The sequence below is a fragment of the Suillus discolor genome (assembly GCF_016758755.1).
Source record: "Suillus discolor strain FC423 chromosome Unknown F5147scaffold_3, whole genome shotgun sequence".
NCBI lineage: Eukaryota > Fungi > Basidiomycota > Agaricomycetes > Boletales > Suillaceae > Suillus > Suillus discolor.
Window position 1 is genome coordinate 165,733 of NW_024541250.1, and position 18,954 is coordinate 184,686.

At 47.4% G+C, this 18,954-nt stretch overlaps 7 protein-coding genes across 7 annotated transcripts; 4 read left to right on the top strand and 3 right to left on the bottom strand.

Annotated features, from left to right (window-relative positions):
• Window positions 1-133: 133 nt before the first annotated feature.
• Window positions 134-1,530, bottom strand: F5147DRAFT_183390 (uncharacterized protein). Its single transcript, XM_041428447.1, has 2 exons — window positions 1,358-1,530; window positions 134-1,298 (listed from the first exon to the last, which is right to left on the bottom strand). The coding sequence occupies exons 1-2, from the start codon at window positions 1,424-1,426 to the stop codon at window positions 231-233; spliced, it is 1,137 nt and encodes a 378-aa protein (XP_041298803.1). The 5' UTR covers window positions 1,427-1,530; the 3' UTR covers window positions 134-230.
• An 829-nt stretch (window positions 1,531-2,359) lies between these two features.
• Window positions 2,360-3,112, top strand: F5147DRAFT_666291 (zf-CSL-domain-containing protein). The gene is made up of 3 exons (XM_041435159.1): window positions 2,360-2,513; window positions 2,567-2,951; window positions 3,003-3,112. Exons 1-2 carry the CDS (start codon window positions 2,367-2,369, stop codon window positions 2,807-2,809), a joined length of 390 nt encoding a protein of 129 aa, XP_041298804.1. The 5' UTR covers window positions 2,360-2,366; the 3' UTR covers window positions 2,810-2,951; window positions 3,003-3,112.
• A 1,265-nt stretch (window positions 3,113-4,377) lies between these two features.
• On the top strand, window positions 4,378-5,035 carry F5147DRAFT_757173 (uncharacterized protein; the record flags this gene model as incomplete). Its single annotated transcript, XM_041440368.1, has 2 exons — window positions 4,378-4,524; window positions 4,578-5,035. The coding sequence occupies 2 exons, from the start codon at window positions 4,378-4,380 to the stop codon at window positions 4,968-4,970; spliced, it is 540 nt and encodes a 179-aa protein (XP_041298805.1). The 3' UTR covers window positions 4,971-5,035.
• Window positions 5,036-5,998: 963 nt separating this feature from the next.
• F5147DRAFT_832558 (uncharacterized protein) lies at window positions 5,999-8,573 on the bottom strand (the record flags this gene model as incomplete). Its single annotated transcript, XM_041443819.1, has 10 exons — window positions 5,999-6,940; window positions 6,994-7,223; window positions 7,280-7,408; window positions 7,461-7,641; window positions 7,715-7,765; window positions 7,814-8,047; window positions 8,100-8,201; window positions 8,255-8,338; window positions 8,389-8,457; window positions 8,508-8,573. The coding sequence occupies 10 exons, from the start codon at window positions 8,571-8,573 to the stop codon at window positions 6,146-6,148; spliced, it is 1,941 nt and encodes a 646-aa protein (XP_041298806.1). The 3' UTR covers window positions 5,999-6,145.
• An 892-nt stretch (window positions 8,574-9,465) lies between these two features.
• On the top strand, window positions 9,466-11,894 carry F5147DRAFT_832559 (major facilitator superfamily domain-containing protein; the record flags this gene model as incomplete). Its single annotated transcript, XM_041443820.1, has 15 exons — window positions 9,466-9,632; window positions 9,689-9,699; window positions 9,771-9,791; window positions 9,844-9,892; window positions 9,941-10,018; window positions 10,071-10,155; window positions 10,200-10,552; window positions 10,604-10,700; window positions 10,755-10,947; window positions 10,997-11,054; window positions 11,106-11,137; window positions 11,198-11,215; window positions 11,266-11,333; window positions 11,403-11,794; window positions 11,850-11,894. 14 exons carry the CDS (start codon window positions 9,466-9,468, stop codon window positions 11,472-11,474), a joined length of 1,302 nt encoding a protein of 433 aa, XP_041298807.1. The 3' UTR covers window positions 11,475-11,794; window positions 11,850-11,894.
• Window positions 11,895-13,477: 1,583 nt separating this feature from the next.
• F5147DRAFT_625736 (major facilitator superfamily domain-containing protein) lies at window positions 13,478-16,358 on the top strand. The gene is made up of 16 exons (XM_041432684.1): window positions 13,478-13,793; window positions 13,850-14,034; window positions 14,091-14,117; window positions 14,175-14,203; window positions 14,256-14,304; window positions 14,353-14,430; window positions 14,483-14,567; window positions 14,615-14,967; window positions 15,021-15,117; window positions 15,166-15,358; window positions 15,423-15,480; window positions 15,532-15,563; window positions 15,622-15,639; window positions 15,690-15,757; window positions 15,826-15,898; window positions 15,996-16,358. The coding sequence occupies exons 2-16, from the start codon at window positions 13,856-13,858 to the stop codon at window positions 16,181-16,183; spliced, it is 1,527 nt and encodes a 508-aa protein (XP_041298808.1). The 5' UTR covers window positions 13,478-13,793; window positions 13,850-13,855; the 3' UTR covers window positions 16,184-16,358.
• Window positions 16,359-17,730: 1,372 nt separating this feature from the next.
• F5147DRAFT_666319 (uncharacterized protein) lies at window positions 17,731-18,935 on the bottom strand. The gene is made up of 3 exons (XM_041435160.1): window positions 18,486-18,935; window positions 18,189-18,427; window positions 17,731-18,130 (listed from the first exon to the last, which is right to left on the bottom strand). The coding sequence occupies exons 1-3, from the start codon at window positions 18,904-18,906 to the stop codon at window positions 17,912-17,914; spliced, it is 879 nt and encodes a 292-aa protein (XP_041298809.1). The 5' UTR covers window positions 18,907-18,935; the 3' UTR covers window positions 17,731-17,911.
• Window positions 18,936-18,954: the final 19 nt, after the last annotated feature.

Below are 18,954 nucleotides of genomic sequence, written 5' to 3' on the forward strand. Positions count from 1 at the left end.
CGAAATTGCACCCGAAAAGAGCAAGCGGAGGCCATTGGGGTGCGAATGGAGATCCAAAAAAGGGGGCTCAAGAAGCGTCAGTGGAGCTGAAGTGGCGCGCGCACATGGGAGTCACACCATATTGGAAATCGCTCCGTCCTTACAATATTTAGAATAGAATAAAAAGTAGAATATACATGAAACAATATATAGTACTCCCGTCACCATTAGCTATGTACTACATGACAAAGTTAAAAGTAAAATCTGGAACGCATAGGATCTGTCACCAGTTCAAGGGAAGGAAAAAGCGTAGCATATTCTGCCAACTGTTGATCAGTTGTCCTCACTCCACCGCCAAAGATCAGACTTTCCAGGGGACACTGCGAGCGTGTCACAAACGCCTTGAACTCTTCGTGAGGCCATTGGCCCATATTGCGGACTTCGACCGTGCGTAGATTGGGGAGCGTGATGGCATCGAATAGCCCAAGATTTACGGTCGAGTCCAAAAGCAAATGCCCGGACATGCGCAAAGATTGAAGTTTGGGGTGCACGAATGTCTCCGAGGTCTCGATCGTCGTGAATATCCCAATCATCGTCAAAGACGAGAGGTTGGGATACAGGTGGAGCAAGCGGGCAAAGGAATCCAGTCCGTCTACCACGATGTCAAGATTTGTGAGACCGGCCCATCCGAGAGAATTGGAGTGAGGTAAGACCCTGAGGTTAAGCCACAGGTCCATTAACCTGAGACTATGCATGTTGGGAGGCAATTGCGCGATGGAGTGCATGACAGCTGTTAAAGTATCAGAACCGCCCGTGTATATGACCAGCTCTGAAAGTCCCCGAAAGTCCGCCATCGCCAAAGAGCCAGCACCGGAGAAAAACCCAACAGACAACGACGATACTTGATGGACGTATGGCTGGAGCAGGCTTCGTAGCTCCGTCCAGTCATTGTCATGACACTCGAGTGTCAACGACAGTTGACGTCCTCGCGATCGCTTGAGGTAGGTGTCATAGCAGAAAGCTCTCTGTTGCCAGTCACCGTGCTCAACTTCCAGTCGGAGCCTGCGCCATAGATCCGGCATATCCACAGCAACCTCCCGCCATCGTCGACATACTGTGGTCAACAGCATGGGGGCCAGATCTGGCGCGGGAATCGAGTTTCTGTCTTCTGGGATGCAGTACAGGAAAATCTGAGCGACGATTTCCGTGGGCAAGGATGTAAATGTGCCATGAGACTTGTTTGACTGCACAGCCTTGGCTTTCTTTCGACAGCTGACACCTTTTTGGCTTGAGGCCTTATGCATGACTACATCCAACTGCTGAAGTGAACGTTTATTATTATGCTCAGACGTCAACACCTCTAAAATACAGTACTTACAATGTTTTGCATAGCACTGATAACATCAGAGACTGCTGATGAATCAGCGTTTGAGCTGAACGCCTGCATATTAACGCGAACTTGAAGGAGGTTTAGACGTTGGAAACGGAGGTTGGAGATATTCTAGCGTTCGGCCAACCGTCGCGTCCCTATTTAAATTACAGTGCTTCGTAAACCACAAGTCCACAACAAACACACCTTGCAATTGTAGTTTCTCATAACGGGTCTTAGGTACAACACCAGCCATCCACATCTAGAAATCTTGCATTGTTGCAAAGGGTTTCAGTGCGAACGCCTGTGGAATCTGTGGAAGGGTGCCAGTTATCTCGCTCGCCGGTGGTTTCGACATACCCAGTCGGCACTCCTTGGTCATCTGAGACCTTTTGTTTTCTTATGTGGACGACACCTGTCGAGCTGTGACCTTTATTTCGCCCTATCGTGCTAGCATTATGTCTTTGATTCGAGAGGTATGAAAAAGGTGCTCACAACATCAAGTTTTAGGTCTCCTTCGCATCTGAGATCTGACTTGGAGTACCGGGTCTCCACATTCCTACCGTACGCACTGAATGGCCGATTTCCCTTTTTACGTCAGTCACATCTCCTCCACTACATGCTTGGATCTTAGTGAATGACGCACCTGAACCTCAACAAAGTCACGTTCTTGTTCAAGTAGCAAACGATATGTTTCTTGTAGTGTCAATCTCATGGGAACTTGAAGTGTAACCCAAACAAAGCGAACTCATGATTGTCTCTGGGTTCTGAATTGAAAGGTTGACAATATGATCCTTCGGAAGAGCGAGTATACTGGACGTTGTTTGAGTCATATTTAGGAGGAAGTTCATGGTAGTAGTCAACGTTTGAGTCACTCCATGCCCGCCAATTTGTCTACTATGTAATTTTTCCTCTTTTGATCATCCCGACTCCCGAGTTGATCCCGATCACTATTTCCAGCCACGAATCCTTCTCTCACAATATGGGGGCTTATTACGACGAGATAGAAATTGAAGATATGGGATGGGATGAAGTAAAAGGCGTCTACCACTATCCCTGTCCCTGCGGCGACCGCTTCGAGATCTCTCGCAAGCAGCTTGTCAACTACGAAGATATCGCAACGTGTCCGAGCTGCAGTTTAATCATCAGAGTTGTCTACGATCCAGTACGTCATGTGAATCTTCTTCAGTGAAATGTATCATAAAACAAGAGCGGCAGCTTGATTTTGAAGACGAACCTCCAGATGACTCCGAGGAGTCTGCGTCGGAGAAAAGTGAAGAGAATGAGGAGGTCGATGATGATAGCGATGCCGACACGTTCGAGGATGCTCTTGAGAAACTTACTCTATCTGAGCGGTCAGCAGCGACGGTTGCAACAGCAGCATCAGATATCAAATTCCTCGAGTCCGTATCGATCATCACTGCAGACCGTGCTGCTGCAAAACGTTCTATAGCACATTAAACTTACAATATTTATGCATGTGGGTTGTATCTATTCGTCCAATTTATTGCTCATCTTCGACGGGCCTATACTCTGTTGGACGTGGGCCCAGGAACAGCTTCTGGCTCATCGAAAGAGCCTCGTCTTTCTCCTCGAGCTGTTGCTGAAATTCTGTAAGTCTGTAGTAACGTGTTAGGATCGTTGAGTCTCTGACCTCTCGATGTTGCCATGACTATCACGCGGAAGAAAGTGATAAAAGGCAAGGGAAAAGAGATAGGATGAGCTGACTTGACTCTTGATCATAATGGTCGTACTTACTATGTCAATGTGGGTAGCGTGGTCAAGACCTAGCCCTTGTAAGACGGCAGTTCAAATTTCTGCCGGAAGGTTCCGACATGGCCGAATCGAGTTGAAGGTAGCTGTTTTTACTGGCCTCTCTGGCAGCGTAGGCTTACTATTTCATATTAGACTTTGACAGCTGGTTGATATCGCTGGTCATCCGACGCAGTATGATACGCATTGTGATTGTCGTCTTTCCACCACGGTGTTCAAATTCCATATGACTTCATCACTCCTATGTGTAAGGCTACGATGAATTCATTTGAAGTTTGAACACTACTAGACATTGCGACTCGGATAGCAGCTCCACCGATGGCTTCTCCAAATACCGACCTCTGAGTTTGGGTGAGTGATCGTTTCAATTTGAACTTTACACAATCTGATCTAGATCACAGTGCACGGATGGGAGTTTGAGATCTCTTCCTTCTTGTTGACTCGGAATATCATAATCACTTCTATGTTCAGACTTGTTGTACAGGATTTGCAAGTTTGATTGGTGGGTGCAGTGGTGTCGTTTCTAAAATATCTAAGATTTCATGTAGGAATACCCAGCCTTGCTAACATCTAATTCTACCTGCTGGATACCAGCTCTGTTCTCTGGCTCCTGAGGTGAGTCAGCTGTCTCTAGAATGTGGAGTCGATTTAACCAAATGATAATAGATTGTTGCACTGGCTGCTGGCAAGACGTCTATTACCGTGCGATTTGTGTTCTTCAGAAGGCAACGTGTTGACATTGATAGCGGACAACCAAGCTGTAAACCGACTCCTGGCTGCAATTATATACACCTGTGTTGCCTGCGCTGTTGTCATCCGAATTGTTGAGTGGTTTGTATATGGATACGGGTGAGTCGTAGTCCCAAAACACCGGAAGGCCACATTACTGTCTTCAGATTCACACCGTGCACTAACGTGGTCGTTCCGCCTCACGACATTCAGCCTTTGTAAGGAGTGCTACTCTGCTGGCAACAAACTCCCCTTTGTATCATATGAATGAGCCACTCCTGGCTTTGTCCTCGTCACCTATAAAATCGCAGTGAATCGACCCCAATCACTCATATCTGAAGATCCATCACTCCCTGGCAAACTCCCATTCGAACTAGACCCTGTTGCGCATCGCAATTAGGCTTACTGAGCCTGAAGGAAAATTACAAACTTCGACATTGCCATTGCCATCCACGAAATTTGGCACTGTACCTGTATTATCTCTTCCGCTTCGACTCAAATCACGCCTCTCCTAGCTCAATGATGAAATGTCCCTTAACGATAGAGTCGATAAACACCGCAATGACACATTCCACGCTGGCAGCTCCCACCTTCAATACACTCTGGTCCGAACAGTCCAGTTTGGCACCCCTCATCATGTGTCTACCTGGAAGGTCGCGACGGATCATAGCATTGTGAGTGTATACCATTTGTGTCTTAACAGGACAATTCTCACTCTAAATCGCAGAATTTTTCCAAGGAGCCGCTACCCACGGAGTGGGAGCGTGTCAGGACGAACGTGTCAATAATTCTTCACGACATCAGTGAAGCCCATTACACACGTTCACCAAAGACACATGACAGTGGTCGTATCCTTCAGAGTTTCGTGTGGTTCCCACCTGCAGTGTTGTTTCCCAACTTTTGCGGATTGGAATCTGAGGCCGTGTCTGAGGATCCTTGGAACGCATCTGCATGGTCGACGAAACGCAATGGGGATGGTCCTGCGCTCCCCATACCATTTCCCTCCCAATTTTTCCGGCATTTGCTCAAGTTCAGCAGACTGTCGTCTTTTCTATTCGTCGGGAACTACGACCTTGACGACGCCTCCATGCATGATTCTTGCTGGGCATTCGGGCATTGAAGTCCACCTCAGATAAACGTGGCACTCGTAACGCCACCATTAGCGCCAAGAATCGCCGCACGCACGATTTGATGCCTCAAGCACCGGACGGGACTGAGGGGCTTCGGCCCATGCAAGCAGCCATCCGCAAGCTACATGTCGGACTCGAAAGTAGTTTTGGAGGTGGCGAGTGTCCCATATATACTTCCTAGTTGGAGTGTTTTCAAGTTCCACCTGGTATCACTACTTACTTAGGAATTCCGGGAGTATAGTTACGCACGCTGGCAGACGGACGGGAGTACGGACCTCCGAGTCATATCCGATATGTGCTGATGTGTGAGGCATCTTTGTGATGAGTACCAAGATACCTCCCACTTCGGCACATATCTGAGTGCCGTGAATGTCATATATATGCATAGTACGTCTGATCTGAATCTGTAAAAACACTCCAAAAAGATGAAAATTATCATATACACAATAGACAACTCCTAAGCTACGTACGTACGTCTCCAACAGCCCACCTCAAACCACCTGCAGACACAGACGTCAGTTCCTTCCAAGCCTGCACGGACATCGGCTCCGATACGTGGAGGTGAAAGATCTCGTGCAACTTGACGAAGATGAGGAATGAATAAATGGTGATAACATTTAGTTTCTAACCAAAGTCAACTTGTAGTGATAACCTAACTGAGTGTGGTCTTCCCAACACATACTTCTCGCATACACAGACGAATTTATTGGAAATCGGTAGTATCTATAATAGATTGGCCTAAGATTTAACCAATAACAGAAGTACTAAGCATACCTGTGAGACGAGACGTTGCACGTTGCGAGTGATACGATCGATACGAGTGCGAATGTTGCGATGCGCAGTGCGTAATGTGTCGTTCATACAGTTTACAATCGACGAGTATCGATTTCAACCGAAAGAAGCATAACTCGAGAGTCGACGTGGTACTAAAACGGTGAGTCTTCGAGCACAGCTAATTCTCACTGGGCAACGTTGAGGTGCTTTTCCCCCAACACCGGCAGGCAGCCTAGAACTCGACGTGTTAGACATTACGTGCGCTAACAGATACTAATCGACGGAAAATGGGGTAAGTACGTCGGGTTCTCTACTAACAAAAATGACAGCGAGTAAACGCGAGAAGAAAAAACAAAGACACGCAATGATTCAGTGGCGCGAATCGAAGGTGTCACTTAATTAGTAAGTGCTTCTCCCGGCTGAGGTGGAATTGTTGATCAAAAAAAAAAACTGTGCCAAGTATCTGTCCCATCGCAGAACGAAACCCTGCCAGGGCTTCTTCGTACTCGTCGTCATATTGATCCCTTTTAATGATTTCTTTCAAAATGACCAGCATATCGTACAACAGGTGCTTCTGCTTTCCGGCTCTGGGGATGACGAGAGCATTGAAGCGACGTATTTGGGGTGCGCCTGGAGGGGCGTCTTTGATGTATTCGTAAGCAAGACGCGCCCACTCGAAAGATCCATCGGCCTTTGCAGCTAGACTTGTAAGCTCTTTGTCGCCAAAATCTGGTAGCCCCTTCAGCTCCTTAGATACGAACGTGTGGATGTCGCGCTCTGCCACTGCTGCTGGGATCTCGTCCATCGACAACCGTAGAATATGCTCAGCGCCGTGAAATGTATCTTCGATATCATGAAGTGGGCGAGACGTGACGAGAATCCGAAAGTTGGATGGAAGTTCCGTGATTTGAGGAAGTCCTTTGTGCTGAAGTCTACCGGCAAGTATGCGGAGGAGGTTGCGCCGCGTCTTCTTTCCACCGCTCTCATCTAGTGCTTCAATCACGATCAAGACAGGCCCTACGCTTGACGCAGAGAACTTCTTTAGCGGTTTCATGAACAGGTCGCGCCACTGCTGGATGATGTCTGTCGTATTCTTCAGCGAGTGTGCATCCTTGACCGCATCCGCTAACGCTCGCTTCATCCCCAAATCACGATCAGCGAGATCCCGCGCGATGGTGGAGAAAATCTTTTCATGCCGACGATCTGCTTCTCTGCGCCGATCGAAACAAAAACATGAACCAAGGCCTCCCGATTCCTTGAACCAGTTGGCGATCGTGTGGGCAATGGCTGATTTTCCCTTGCCCGCGGGCCATATAGCCACAGCACACGTTTAGCAGCATCTCCGCTGCCGTTGATCCAGTCCGTAATCTGAGAAAGAATCTCCATGCGCGTCCCTGGTAGGCACTGATTCATGGTATCTAGTCCTGCGCCCTTCGCATAAGCGATATCCCAGAGATCCAGGGTATCTCCTGAAACGGCGTGAGTGAATGTAAAAACAGAGGCGTATCAGAATCCCTACCCGTACCGTGGACGAAGACGGCCACGTCCCGATCGACTTGGTCCCGGAATTGTTGCATAAGGCCGTCCAAAGCGTCGTTGTACTGTTTGATCGTGTCATCAGTTTCCGAGATGATGTTTTTCCCGACCCTCTTCCCTATAATATAGTATAAAATTCATGTATAAGGTACGATAGCTTGGTGACTCACAAAAGCTCTTTCTCTCCGAGTAGTCCCTGATGAAACGGGCACACTCGAGAGTCTGGTGAACGATCTTTTCGACGATGCCGCGCATCGATTCAATTTTTTCAAGACTGTCATCTTGAGCCATGAAGCGGTAAACTTCGGCCAATTTCTTGAGAAGACTGAAAATCGATTGGTCGCGCTGTGCCTGCGCGATTATGATCTTCGTGGAATTAGAACTTCTGAGCAGGAAACTGAATTCCGGGAGAAACCAAACATACCTTGGATGCAGCAGATAGCACACCCAGCGCCATCTTTGCGTACGGATGTACCTATACAACGTGATTAGTTCCCTTTCAAACGACAAGAATGGCACATACGTCTGTGATCTTCTCAAGGACAGCATCGATAATCTTGAGGGGTTGGAGATACGTCGTCTCAAAATCATCGGCGACAGTAAGATCCGCTGGGGCATTATCGACGGCGGATGCCATAGAAGTCCCATGTTTCCCGAGTGATCGCATGTTTTGTGTACCATCACAGGCACGCTGAAGTTCAGCGTCAACTAAGTGGGGATCAGGTTTTCCTTCCTCGCCAGAAGAAGCAGCCTGAACCTGTGGTACCTTCAAATTTAGAGAAGAAAATCAGAGTATTTCATTGAAATACCTGCGAATCAGGCTCTCCGGCCAGCCCTTGGTTCACGAAGTCACGAATCTCAGATGTGGTGGGATGCTTGTTGTCGTTGGAAGGATGGAGATGCAACGTGTCCTGAGCGCCTCTAAGAATACCGAAGGACTAGGATAGCAAGTTCAAGCACTTACCTCGACCTGCTGGCTGGATGAAGCCCCTTCATTTTCGACGTTGTGAGCCGCAGTGGTGCGGTTGCGTGCTCGCTTGGAGCGTTTCTGTACAATCTTAGCTGTATTCAGAACAAATAGTATTCATGTCTACGCACAAAAAGCTTTTTAGTTAAGCCATTCTTCAATTTCCGCAGGAACCGAGCAGATCCTTTACGAGGTTGGTCCTGGACGAATAATGTGTAAGGACGACGATAGATTTCAAGAGACCGCGTACCGAGCTTTCAGTAACATTTACCTGATTGAATCTAAGAGTTCCTGGAGAAGGATCGATATCTGGCATATAATCTTCAGACGAGTGGTTGTAGATTTAGATCGTTGTGAAAAAAACGGTGGGGTCCACTGAGAAGTAGGTGTGAGAAGGGAATGGGCGTCCTACTCTTTGGCAGACTCCAAAGAACGTTCGAAGCATGATCGCCAGCACGTTGACTTCAAGGGCTATCCATTCAGCCATACAATTCCCATCGGTTTCTGCGGGGCGAGCCCATTGCTGTAGCAGACACAGGGACAGACGAAGTCAAATACACATATTAGGTGTACCTGTAGAAGACACAGCTACAGAGGTTGTCAGTTACATAGGTGGTATATACGAGAATGATACTCACCTCAGGGACAGACGACCTACGGCACATAGGAATGGTCGTGAATTCATCCAACTTGATCTGGAAGTCGCATGTAGGACATATAGGAATGGCGCGTCCGCGTCAGTGACTGACGCGTGACATGCGCGTCATGCGGCGTCACAGCTGTGTCACGACCGCGGCAGGCGCGCGTCAAAATAGCTACGCCCTACTAATGATGGCAGGATTAAGTGATAGCAGTCGTATGCACCATACACACATCACCTACTAAGTTACGTGTGAACACCTCGAACCACCTTCATGCACAGACACGTCTGTTACTTCCGGATGTCCATGAACGTCAGCTCTCACTCGCTATTGCAGGATCGTGTTCGCCATGGACTACGACCCGTTTTGGATCAGCTCTTATCAGGCCTTCTTTTCTTCAGAGTTGACCATCGGTTCAGCCCGAAAGAATGTCCGTTTGCAAATTCTATGTTGACGTTGCAGCATCAGTTGTCCGACTCGGCGGACATAGAATCGCGGTGGTCAGGTGTGTGTATATAAATACCCAAGTACTGTACTTACTGTCATTGTCAATTCCCCCAGCCCAGGATGGCAGCCGAATCCGAACTTCGAGCAGAAGCGCCTTCCCTGCAAGACGACAAAGAGGGCCCAGAGATATCGGAAGCACGTCGAGTCTCCAAGCATTGGGACCCTCCCTCAAGCCCGCACGAGTTTTCCGAAGGTGGTTTGGCAGGTTGGGCAACTGCTTTTGGAGCGTAAGAAGGCAAAATATTTGAGCTAGCTCTTACTCAGTTCACACAGGTTTCTGCTACAGTTTTGTGGGTTCGGGTCAGTCTGCTGCAGGTGTTGGCAGGAAATAGCTCTATGACTGACTTGATTTAATAGTTATATCACTTCGTTTGGTGTCTATCAAGGTACAGTCTGCAAACCAAAGCGAGCATGAACCATTTTACATATTGCCTCCAGACTTTTATACCCAACATTACCTGACAAATGAGACGTCGTCTGCTATATCGTGAGTTTCTACTTACGTTTTCATGGCGGGTTTTCTCAAGACTTGTAGATGGATCGGGAGCACTAGCGCTTCTTTACTCATGCTCGTGGGCCTCGTGTCGGGTTCACTGCACGACCGAGGGTATTTGTGAGTGTAGATCTATTGGAGGTTCTCGACGATACTCAGCAAGCTCCACTAGTTACCATCTCATGATCGCCGGATCGTTTCTGGAGTGTTTATCTCTGTTCATGTTATCTTTGTCGAAACCGGATCAGTACTACCAGGTAATGTTCCCCAAATTTTAAATCTCGGTTTCTGACTCAGTCAGATATTTCTCTCTCAAGGATTAGGGTTGGGTATCGCGACGGGGCTCTTGTATATTCCTAGCGTGGCTATCATCTCCCATCACTTCCGACAGAGGCGCACACTAGTTATGACGTTCGTCGTTACGGGCTCATCGCTAGGTGCTATCATCCATCCGATCATGCTCAATAACCTCATCAACGGCCCTCTTGGTTTTTCCAACGGCGTCCGTGTAAGCGCAGGGTTGATCAGCTTATTTCTCTTGACTGCATGTTTGTGCATGCGAACCCGCCTTGATCCGCCGGTGACACCGGTGAACTATATCGTGGCGGCTAGAAAATGTATTCGCGATGTACCGTTTGTGCTCCTAATAATAGGGTGAGACCTGCAACGCACATTCTTCACTTTCTCCAAATAATCATCCTGCAGGGGCTTTCTTTTCCAGATCGGTTTCTACTACCCGTTATTCTTCTTTCAACTAGACTCTATCAAGCACGGTATCAGTGTTCATTTTTCGTTTTACTCTGTGAGTTCCAGCAATACGCAAGTCATCCGCGGCGTCTGCTGACAGAATCTCTAGTTAGTGATATTGAATGGTTTCAATTGCTTAGGGCGACTCACGTCAGGGTTTATTGCGAGGTTCACGGGAGTCGTGAATTTAGCCACAGTGGCGGCAATTTTGTGCAGCATGCTCATTTTTGGCATGATTGGGCTGAGTAGCTTGGCAAGCGTCGTCGTGCTTGGCGTGATTTATGGCTTTCTTTCAGGGATGAGTAAGTAATTTTTCAGCTATCATTAACATGGGTTCATCACTGCATGTAGACGTTGCGATGTTGACTCCACTCATGGCTACTTTAACACCCGACGTCTCTGAGCTTGGGCAAGTGATCATTTATGTTTGAACGTACGAACCATCTGACCTGTATCATAGCGCACGGATGGGCATCTGTCTCTTTACTGCTGGTGAATACTATCATTACTATTACTTCCATGTTATTCAAACTTGTCGCGATCACTGTATAGGAATCGGAGGTTTGATTGGTGGGCGCAACGGTTTCGGTTCTAGCTTCAGATTGTAATTCTTTGTCCAGGAACACCCATATCTGGCGCTCTGCTAACATCTAATTATACCTGGTGGATACCGGGTTTGTTCTCCGGGGTAAGTCGACCCTTACTATCATTTTATCCAGAGTTTGCGCTGAGTGCAATTAAATCGACTACATAACAGATCGTTTCACTGGCTGGTGCCGTGACATTTATCATAATGCGACATATGTTTCTCAGAAGGCGCGCGTCCTAGGTAGGTCTTCATGCTCGTGGCTTCCGGAGATGAAGACTTAGCTCTCTTCTTGCACTTGGTCAACAACGCTGGGAGCGGCAGCAGGTCCTTTCCACAAGGTTCATCGCAGGATGTATTATTCTGCGTCGCTTGATTGCTATCAGGATGATAAAGAGGCGTGTTGTGCAATTTCTTTCGATTGGATTCTGATACGCGAGAAGAGGGGACCTGAAGTGATTTGCCGGATATGGTTTTTGACTGTGATGGGATGGTCTCTTCGATCTGGTATGGAGTTCCCCCCACGCTCGCATCAAGTTTCTTCAGCTTTAGACCCCAGATTGGTAGGAAATATTTCAGAAGTTTTTCTTGCTTATTGACACTAGATATGCGCTAGAGCTCGTAGAACATAGCATGACAAAAATGACATCGCATTTTCCAGTACTTGGATCCCTAGAGATGTTTACGATTCAGTACGTCATGTAAATCTTCTTCAGCGAAATGTTAATATTCTATGGCACATAAAAATTACAATACTGATGCCATCACGCATGTACGTTGTTTCGTATCAAAGGTCGTGTCCTACATTTCACGTGGTTCCCTCCCGCATTACTCTTTCCTAACCTTCGTACATTTGAATCCGATGCGGGCCGTGTCTGACCTGCCGGAGTTTAGTTCAGCATTCTTCACGCTTTAGTATTCTTTCCCTGAATCAGAAGGGTTGGTGCTCTCCCACAGAAGCCGATGGCCTGCACCAACTGTCGATATCACCGGGTCAATGTACTTCAGCTTTTACGGTACTCCGAGCCTCGGAAACCCCGATGCTTTGCGTGCTGCACCGACACTCGCAGTCGCAGTCGACCGCAACCAATTTAAAGTTGGTCGCTGAGAGCGTGTAAGATGCATGGACTTCCCGCACAGATCCCAATGTCCATAAATATCGGATGCACGGCTATGACCGCCCGTGTGAGTTTAGCTTAGGAATGAATTGGCTGAAAGGATGTAAACATTTACTCACTCACATGTCTGCGTGCCACAAAAGTCACTACAGCGAGTAAATCCCGTGCAGGGCAGAAAGTGAGCTTGAAATCCACCGACAGTCCATCGCCGACAGAGTGAGTCCGGGAGTATCAACAGAACCAGACGCAGATGGCATTCGTGCAAAATGAATGTAGTCCGAGTCCCTTCTAACCGAACTAAACATACCACTGGCCCACAATCTCGTCGAAATTCCAAATATTGTTGAAGCTAGCGTGTCTGAGCGTGTACTTCTGGTATTCAGCATGTTGCGTCACGCTTTTCGAGTCCGGTTTTGTGATATGTGGGGGTTGGTACAGTCGTTTCGGAGAATGGGAAGTCACTGAGGTCGATGATGCTTTCAAGTTGCGACCCAAGTATCTCCGAAGGTGTCGACCATTGCTATTGCTTTCTGAGTTGGCAACGCTTCGCATGTCTGGTGTGATGGCAGTTAGCAAAATGAAATGAATATGAAAATACAAACAGAAGCAAAACACCGGACTTTGGAGTCCTAGCCGAACGTTGGACGTTGAGTCATACTAGTACGTTTTTCAACTTCACACCACCATGCCCAGTGGGCCAGTGCACCAACACATAGTTCCCTCGACCCAATACTGATAATGAGTACTCCAACTTGAAAGCAATTACAAACTTTGGATGTGCATCTACAACACGGCTGGCCAATGGCACTGTACTTCCTTTGTCTCGATTCAACACACGCCTTTCCTGGCCCTTAGCCGCATGGGAGCGCTGGCAGCCGGCCTCTGACTCGTTTTCGATAATCACTGAAGTGAGAGGATCTTTGTCAGTCAGTATTCGAAGATCCTCGGACTTCCGCTCGTAGTATGTAAATGCTACTGTCTGTATGGATACGCGCCAAACAAAGCAGCTAACCTAATTTCTAACGTTCTTCTATATAGTCTGATCTGAGTTTGTAGCAAGATCCAACCATACTGCAAAAAAACAACAAAAAGATCAAAGCGATCATGTGCACAACACGCACCACATAAGCTACAGGTACCCGTAGTATGGCTCTAACTCCAACTCCAACTCCAATACCAACACCGTGACCTCGAACCACCTTTACGGACACATGTGTCTGTTCCTTCCAGATGTTAGCTCCCACTCATCACCGCAGGATCAGGGTTGTTTTCGCACATGGGCTATGCTTCACCTTGGCCGCCCTTGGATCAGCTAACGGTTCCTATTAGGCCTTCTTTTTTTCCAGGGTTGACCATCGGTTTTGTCCGAAAGAATGTCTGTTTGCAAATTCGTCAATGTTGCCACATCAGTCGGCCGAATTGACGGACATAGAGTCACGATCAGGTGTGTGCATATAAATACCCAAGTTTTGTACTTACTGTGATTGTCAATTCTCCCAGCCCAGGATGGCAGACGAATGTGAACTTTCAACAGTTCATACTACAGAAGGGGTCGCCCTTCAAGAGGATAAGGAGTGCTCAGAGACATTGGAAGTATGTCATGTCTCCAATAATTGGGACCCTCCCTCAAGCCTGCACGAGTTTTCCGAAGGTGGTTGGGCAGGTTGGGCAACTGCTTTTGGAGCGTAAGAAGACTAATACTCTTTTGGATGGGGACCTGGTTCTAACTTGGTCTACTTAGTTTTCTCGTACAGTTTTGCGCATTTGGGTGAGTCTCGTGTAGGCGTTGGCGGGAAATGGCTCTGTGACTGACTCAAGTTAATAGGTATATTACTTCATTTGGTGTCTATCAAGGTATTGCTGCAGACGAAAGCGAGCATGGACCATTTAACATATTGTACTCCAGACTTCTATACCCAACATTACTTGACAAATGAGACGTCGTCTGCTATATCGTGAGTTTCTATATACGTTTTCATGAAGGGTATCCTCAAGATTTGTAGATGGATCGGGAGCACAACCGCGTTTTTACTCATGACTGTGAGCCTCGTGTCAGGTTTACTGCATGACCGAGGGTATTTGTGAGTGTAATTCTATTGGAAGATCTCGACGATACTCAGCAAGCTTCACTAGTTACCATCTCATAATTGCCGGATCGTTCCTGCACAGTTTATCCCTATTCATGTTGTCTATGTCGAAACCCAATCACTACTACCAAGTAACGTCACCTGGCTTTATAATCTTGTTTTTTCTTGACTCAGAAAGATCTTTCTTTCTCAAGGCTTAGGGTTGGGTATTGCGTCGGGGCTTGTGTATATTCCTACCATGGCTGTCATCTCCCATCACTTCCGACGGAGACGTACACTGGTTATGACGTTCGTTGCCACAGGTTCACCGCTGGGTGCTATCATCCATCCGATTATGCTCAATAACCTCCTCAACGGCCCTCTTGGTTTTGCTAATGGCGTCCGTGTAAGCGCAGGGTTGATCAGCTTATTTCTCTTGACTGCATGTCTATGCATGCGAACTCGCCTTGATCCGCCGGCGACACCAGTGAACTATATTGCGGTAGCTAGAAAATGCATTTATGATGTGCCGTTCATGCTCCTGATAGCAGGGTGAGACCTGCTACGTACCTTCTCTCGAATTCCTCTAACTAGCCATCCTGTAGGACCTTTCTTCTCCAGACCGGCTTCTACTATCCGTTATTCTTCTTCCAGCTCGACTCCATCAAGCACGGTATCAGCGTCAAATTTTCGTTTTACTCTGTGAGTCCAGCACTACGCAAGTCATTCATCTACTTACAAAAAATCTAGTTAGTGATTTTAAATGGGTCCAATTGCTTGGGACGATTCACGTCAGGGTTTATTGCGTCATTCACGGGGGTTCTGAATTTAACCATAGTGGCGTCAATCTCGTGTGGTGTGCTCATTTTGGGCATGATTGGGCTGAATAACTTGGCCAGCGTTATTGTGCTTGGCATGCTTTATGGCTATCTTTCAGGGCTGAGTAAGTATTTTTATTCAGCTATCATCGGTATGGATGTTGCAGATGAGTTTATGATTGCATGTAGACGTTGCGATGGCGCCTCCACTCGTAGCTACTCTAACGCCCGACCTGTCTGAGCTTGGGTAAGTGATCATTTATGTTTGAGCGTACGAACCATCTGACCTGAATCATAGCGCACGGATGGGCATCTGTCTCTTTGCTGCTGGTGAATATTATCATTACTATTACTTTCATGTTAGTCAAACTTGTCACGATCACTATAGGATTCGGAGGTTTGATCGGTGAGTCCAATGGTATTGGTTCTTTTTTCGGATTCTGATTCTCTATCCAGGGGCACCTATATCTGGCGCTCTGCTAACATCTAATTATACCTGGTGGATACCGGGTCTGTTCTCCGGGGTGAGTCGACCGTTATTATCATTTGCTCTAGAGTTCACGTCGAGTAAATTAAATCAACCACATGACAGACTGTTTCACTGGCTGCTGCCATGATGTTTATCATCATGCGATATATGTTTCTCAAAAGGCAGCGCGTCCCAGGTAAGTCTTGATCTAATTCATGGCTACTAGATCGAAGACTTATTCCTCTTCTTGTACTTGGCCAACGACACTGGGTGTAATCGGCCCTTTTCACTAGGTACATTACAGGATGCAGTCTTGGAATATATTCTGCGTCGTTTAATTGCCACCAGGATGATAAAAGAACAGACTATGCAACTTCTTTCAATCGGATTCCGATACGCGAGAAGAGGAGGAAACCTGAAGCGATTTGCTGGATGTGGTTTTTTTGTACCTCTGATCGACGGTCTCTTCAATCTAGTATGAATTTTCCCCTATGCTCGCCTCCTGTTTCTCTAGTTTTAGATCCCGGATTAGCACAAACTATTTGAGAAGCTTTTTGCTCGCTGGTACTAGATATCATGCACTAGAGCATCGCAGTCGCCAGAACATAGAGACTGGGATCCGACTGACGGTGAACGCATGATGTCCGATGTTGTCACCATCCACCAGGCCAGTGTAACACAAAGCGGCAAATTTGGAGACGAGAAAAGATCAATTGAACAGTGATCAACCAAGGAGCAGGCCTCATACTGTGAATTTGGGGATAGGCTGGGTGTACGCGATGAGGTCAAATTCATAACCTCAGGTAGTGGTTGTGAAGATGGACTCGTCCTCTTCGACGAGTTCTTGAAGGACGGTGGTTGTGACCTTCCTCTGGAGGCAAAATAAGATCATGAACAGTGTAACTACAGCGAACTTACTGTCCATTCGCGTTCACCATGTGGATCTCTCAGGACAGCCTAAAGCTTCGAATTAGTTACATGTAGCATGAATCGAATCATCGACTGGATATTTGCGCTACTAGTAATCCCATCAGTGGCACAAATATCAAGTCAATACTGATTCTTTATCCTCAGTGAAGGGTACAAAGCAAGGGAGAACGAATGATTTCATCGGATACAAGCGCAGCAGGGATGGAGTACGAGGAATGCAGTGGGTGAGGATGATGCCTCGCTAGACGACCATTAAGAATCCTTGGCATTCAAAAAATAAAATCTCGTACCTAGAACGTGTGCCGCTCCTTTGTCCAATTGTCCTCCAAACTGAGTTTCAAAGTCGGGTAAATCGGATATCCAGTGCAACAAAGTCGGAGAATCGACTGCTTCTATTCGTCAGAAGGTTGTCAGAAGGCACCCTTGATTTCTTGACAAGAAGTCCGCAACCCACCCTAAAACGAATTGCGCGAGGCTGATGGTAGAACAGGTGTCAGTGAAGTCAAATGTACACTCCACCAAGAGATGCAAGATAGGTTGATTTTGGACTTACCATGCGACCTTGCTTGCTTGGCACGTCGAAGGTGATCGGGAATCGGATTAAGGATGGAGCATTTTCAAACATCTCGAGTTTCAAATTCATCGTCTGCGCAGACAACATACGAACAGTAAAGATCTTACTATTTATCTTCAGCAGCATGGATCCGCGGCTCACCAACCAATCGTGTCTGTTGCGAGTGATGTGGAGGCATTCAATATTCAGTTGCTGGTCAATCGAAAGAGTACCGAATGCGGATCAACCAAAGTAGTAGAAAGTGAATGTGGATTACGCACATAACAATCCTTCTCGATTTCCTCTGGCGAGTGCCCATACACCACCCTTCTCGTGGTCGGACTCCTCGAGGCCTCCGCTTGGTAAAATTATGATGAACGACACGCGTCAAGTTGGGGTAAGACACGAGTATCGGTACGGCCGCACTATTCATCTGTTCGATGCCGACCCGACGGATCGCACTCCACTTATTGTCATCTCAAGTTTGCATTTTATTGCTAGTTTCATTATATTCATACCGCCGGAAGTTCTGGCACTCGGATTGATGGCGTTGACGATGATGCATCGATTGCACTGGGCGAGATAGTAGAAAGAGAGCTGTATATAGCTAATGACATAAGACATATCATGCAAAAAAAATATGCCACGAATAAGAAAATCGGTAGAACTCACGAGATGCTACGGAAGACTGGATAGAGTTCCAGCGTCTTTGGCAGTGCCAGGAACTTACAAAAAACCTCCGCTGCGCCCACTACCGAAACGCTCTCCAAGTCCTTTGGCATCCCGAAGCATCTTCTGCCTCTGTTTATCATCCATAAGCCGTCCACCTAGAGACATGTCACGTTCATGATCCCATATGACCGAGGGTTCGCTCTGTTTGTGCGTCTCTTCCTCTTTTTCTCGTTCTATGTGTGACTCAACAAGGGCTGAACCACGAGCCTTGCGCTGGCAAATAACGCGTCAAGTTACATTTCCAATAGATGAACAATCGAAGGATACGTACTGTGTGCTCTTCGACTCCTCTGCGGATCTCCTCATCCCGTCGTCGTCGCTTGGCTGTTTCAGGTGAGTCATCTTCTGGCGGTGCATTTGCTGCACGTCGTTTCCGTCCAGCAACTTCATCAGCAAGGCGTTGTTGTTTTTCCGCGGGTGTCTCAGTCCAAAGGGAGGATCCAGAATTGTCTCGCGATGGTGCAGCGCTACGTGCGAACTGACGAGGCCTGGATTTCGTCGGGTCAAGTGCTATATGACTTTGATAAGTACGCAACTTAGAGAGAGTCGCGTCTTAAATAAAACGTACACGCCAATAAGTCGCCGCTTTTTGGGGGTACAAGCATCCACTCTTCCCGCTGAAGCTTTTTCGGTTTGCTTGCCTCTTCCTGAAGCTTCCTTCTCCTTTCCTCCCTCTCTAAGAACTCTTCCACGCCCGACTTTTCTTCTATGCGCGAAGCGTAAATTGCAGGAAGCGGTTGGGGCCCAACATCTAAATCCGAGTCGTCATCGTAAGGAGCTTGCGAGCCAGGTAATGATGGTCCTACGTATTGGCGTTTTGGAGGCGCTATATTCGATTCGCTCTTTGACGGCAACGAAGGCCCAGCTGCGCGGGAGGCAGCAAGGTCGGGTGGAAGAGCTGGTGTGTAATCGTCGTCTTCATCAGAATCCTCGGCGGATGCGACGGTTGGAAGGAAGTGTGCTGGGATTTGTGGGCCTATGGAAGACATTTGGGAGTAGCGCACCGGGTGATTTCATTTGCAGCTCCCTGCTTATGT

What these genes read in the sequence shown, in the direction of transcription:
- F5147DRAFT_183390 (XM_041428447.1), bottom strand. Translation starts at nt 1,426, where the DNA reads ATGCAGGCGTTCAGCTCAAACGCTGATTCATCAGCAGTCTCTGATGTT. An exon ending in TCAGTGCTATGCAAAACATT is followed by an intron (nt 1,299 to 1,357) that starts GTAAGTACTGTA and finishes CGTTCACTTCAG; the next exon opens with CAGTTGGATGTAGTCATGCA.
- F5147DRAFT_666291 (XM_041435159.1), top strand. Translation starts at nt 2,367, where the DNA reads ATGGGATGGGATGAAGTAAAAGGCGTCTACCACTATCCCTGTCCCTGC. An exon ending in TCAGAGTTGTCTACGATCCA is followed by an intron (nt 2,514 to 2,566) that starts GTACGTCATGTG and finishes CAAGAGCGGCAG; the next exon opens with CTTGATTTTGAAGACGAACC.
- F5147DRAFT_625736 (XM_041432684.1), top strand. Translation starts at nt 13,856, where the DNA reads ATGGCAGACGAATGTGAACTTTCAACAGTTCATACTACAGAAGGGGTC. An exon ending in TTCATTTGGTGTCTATCAAG is followed by an intron (nt 14,204 to 14,255) that starts GTATTGCTGCAG and finishes ATTGTACTCCAG; the next exon opens with ACTTCTATACCCAACATTAC. An exon ending in TCAAATTTTCGTTTTACTCT is followed by an intron (nt 15,118 to 15,165) that starts GTGAGTCCAGCA and finishes CAAAAAATCTAG; the next exon opens with TTAGTGATTTTAAATGGGTC.
- F5147DRAFT_666319 (XM_041435160.1), bottom strand. Translation starts at nt 18,906, where the DNA reads ATGTCTTCCATAGGCCCACAAATCCCAGCACACTTCCTTCCAACCGTC. An exon ending in AAGCGGCGACTTATTGGCGT is followed by an intron (nt 18,428 to 18,485) that starts GTACGTTTTATT and finishes AAAGTCATATAG; the next exon opens with CACTTGACCCGACGAAATCC. An exon ending in GAGGAGTCGAAGAGCACACA is followed by an intron (nt 18,131 to 18,188) that starts GTACGTATCCTT and finishes GTTATTTGCCAG; the next exon opens with CGCAAGGCTCGTGGTTCAGC.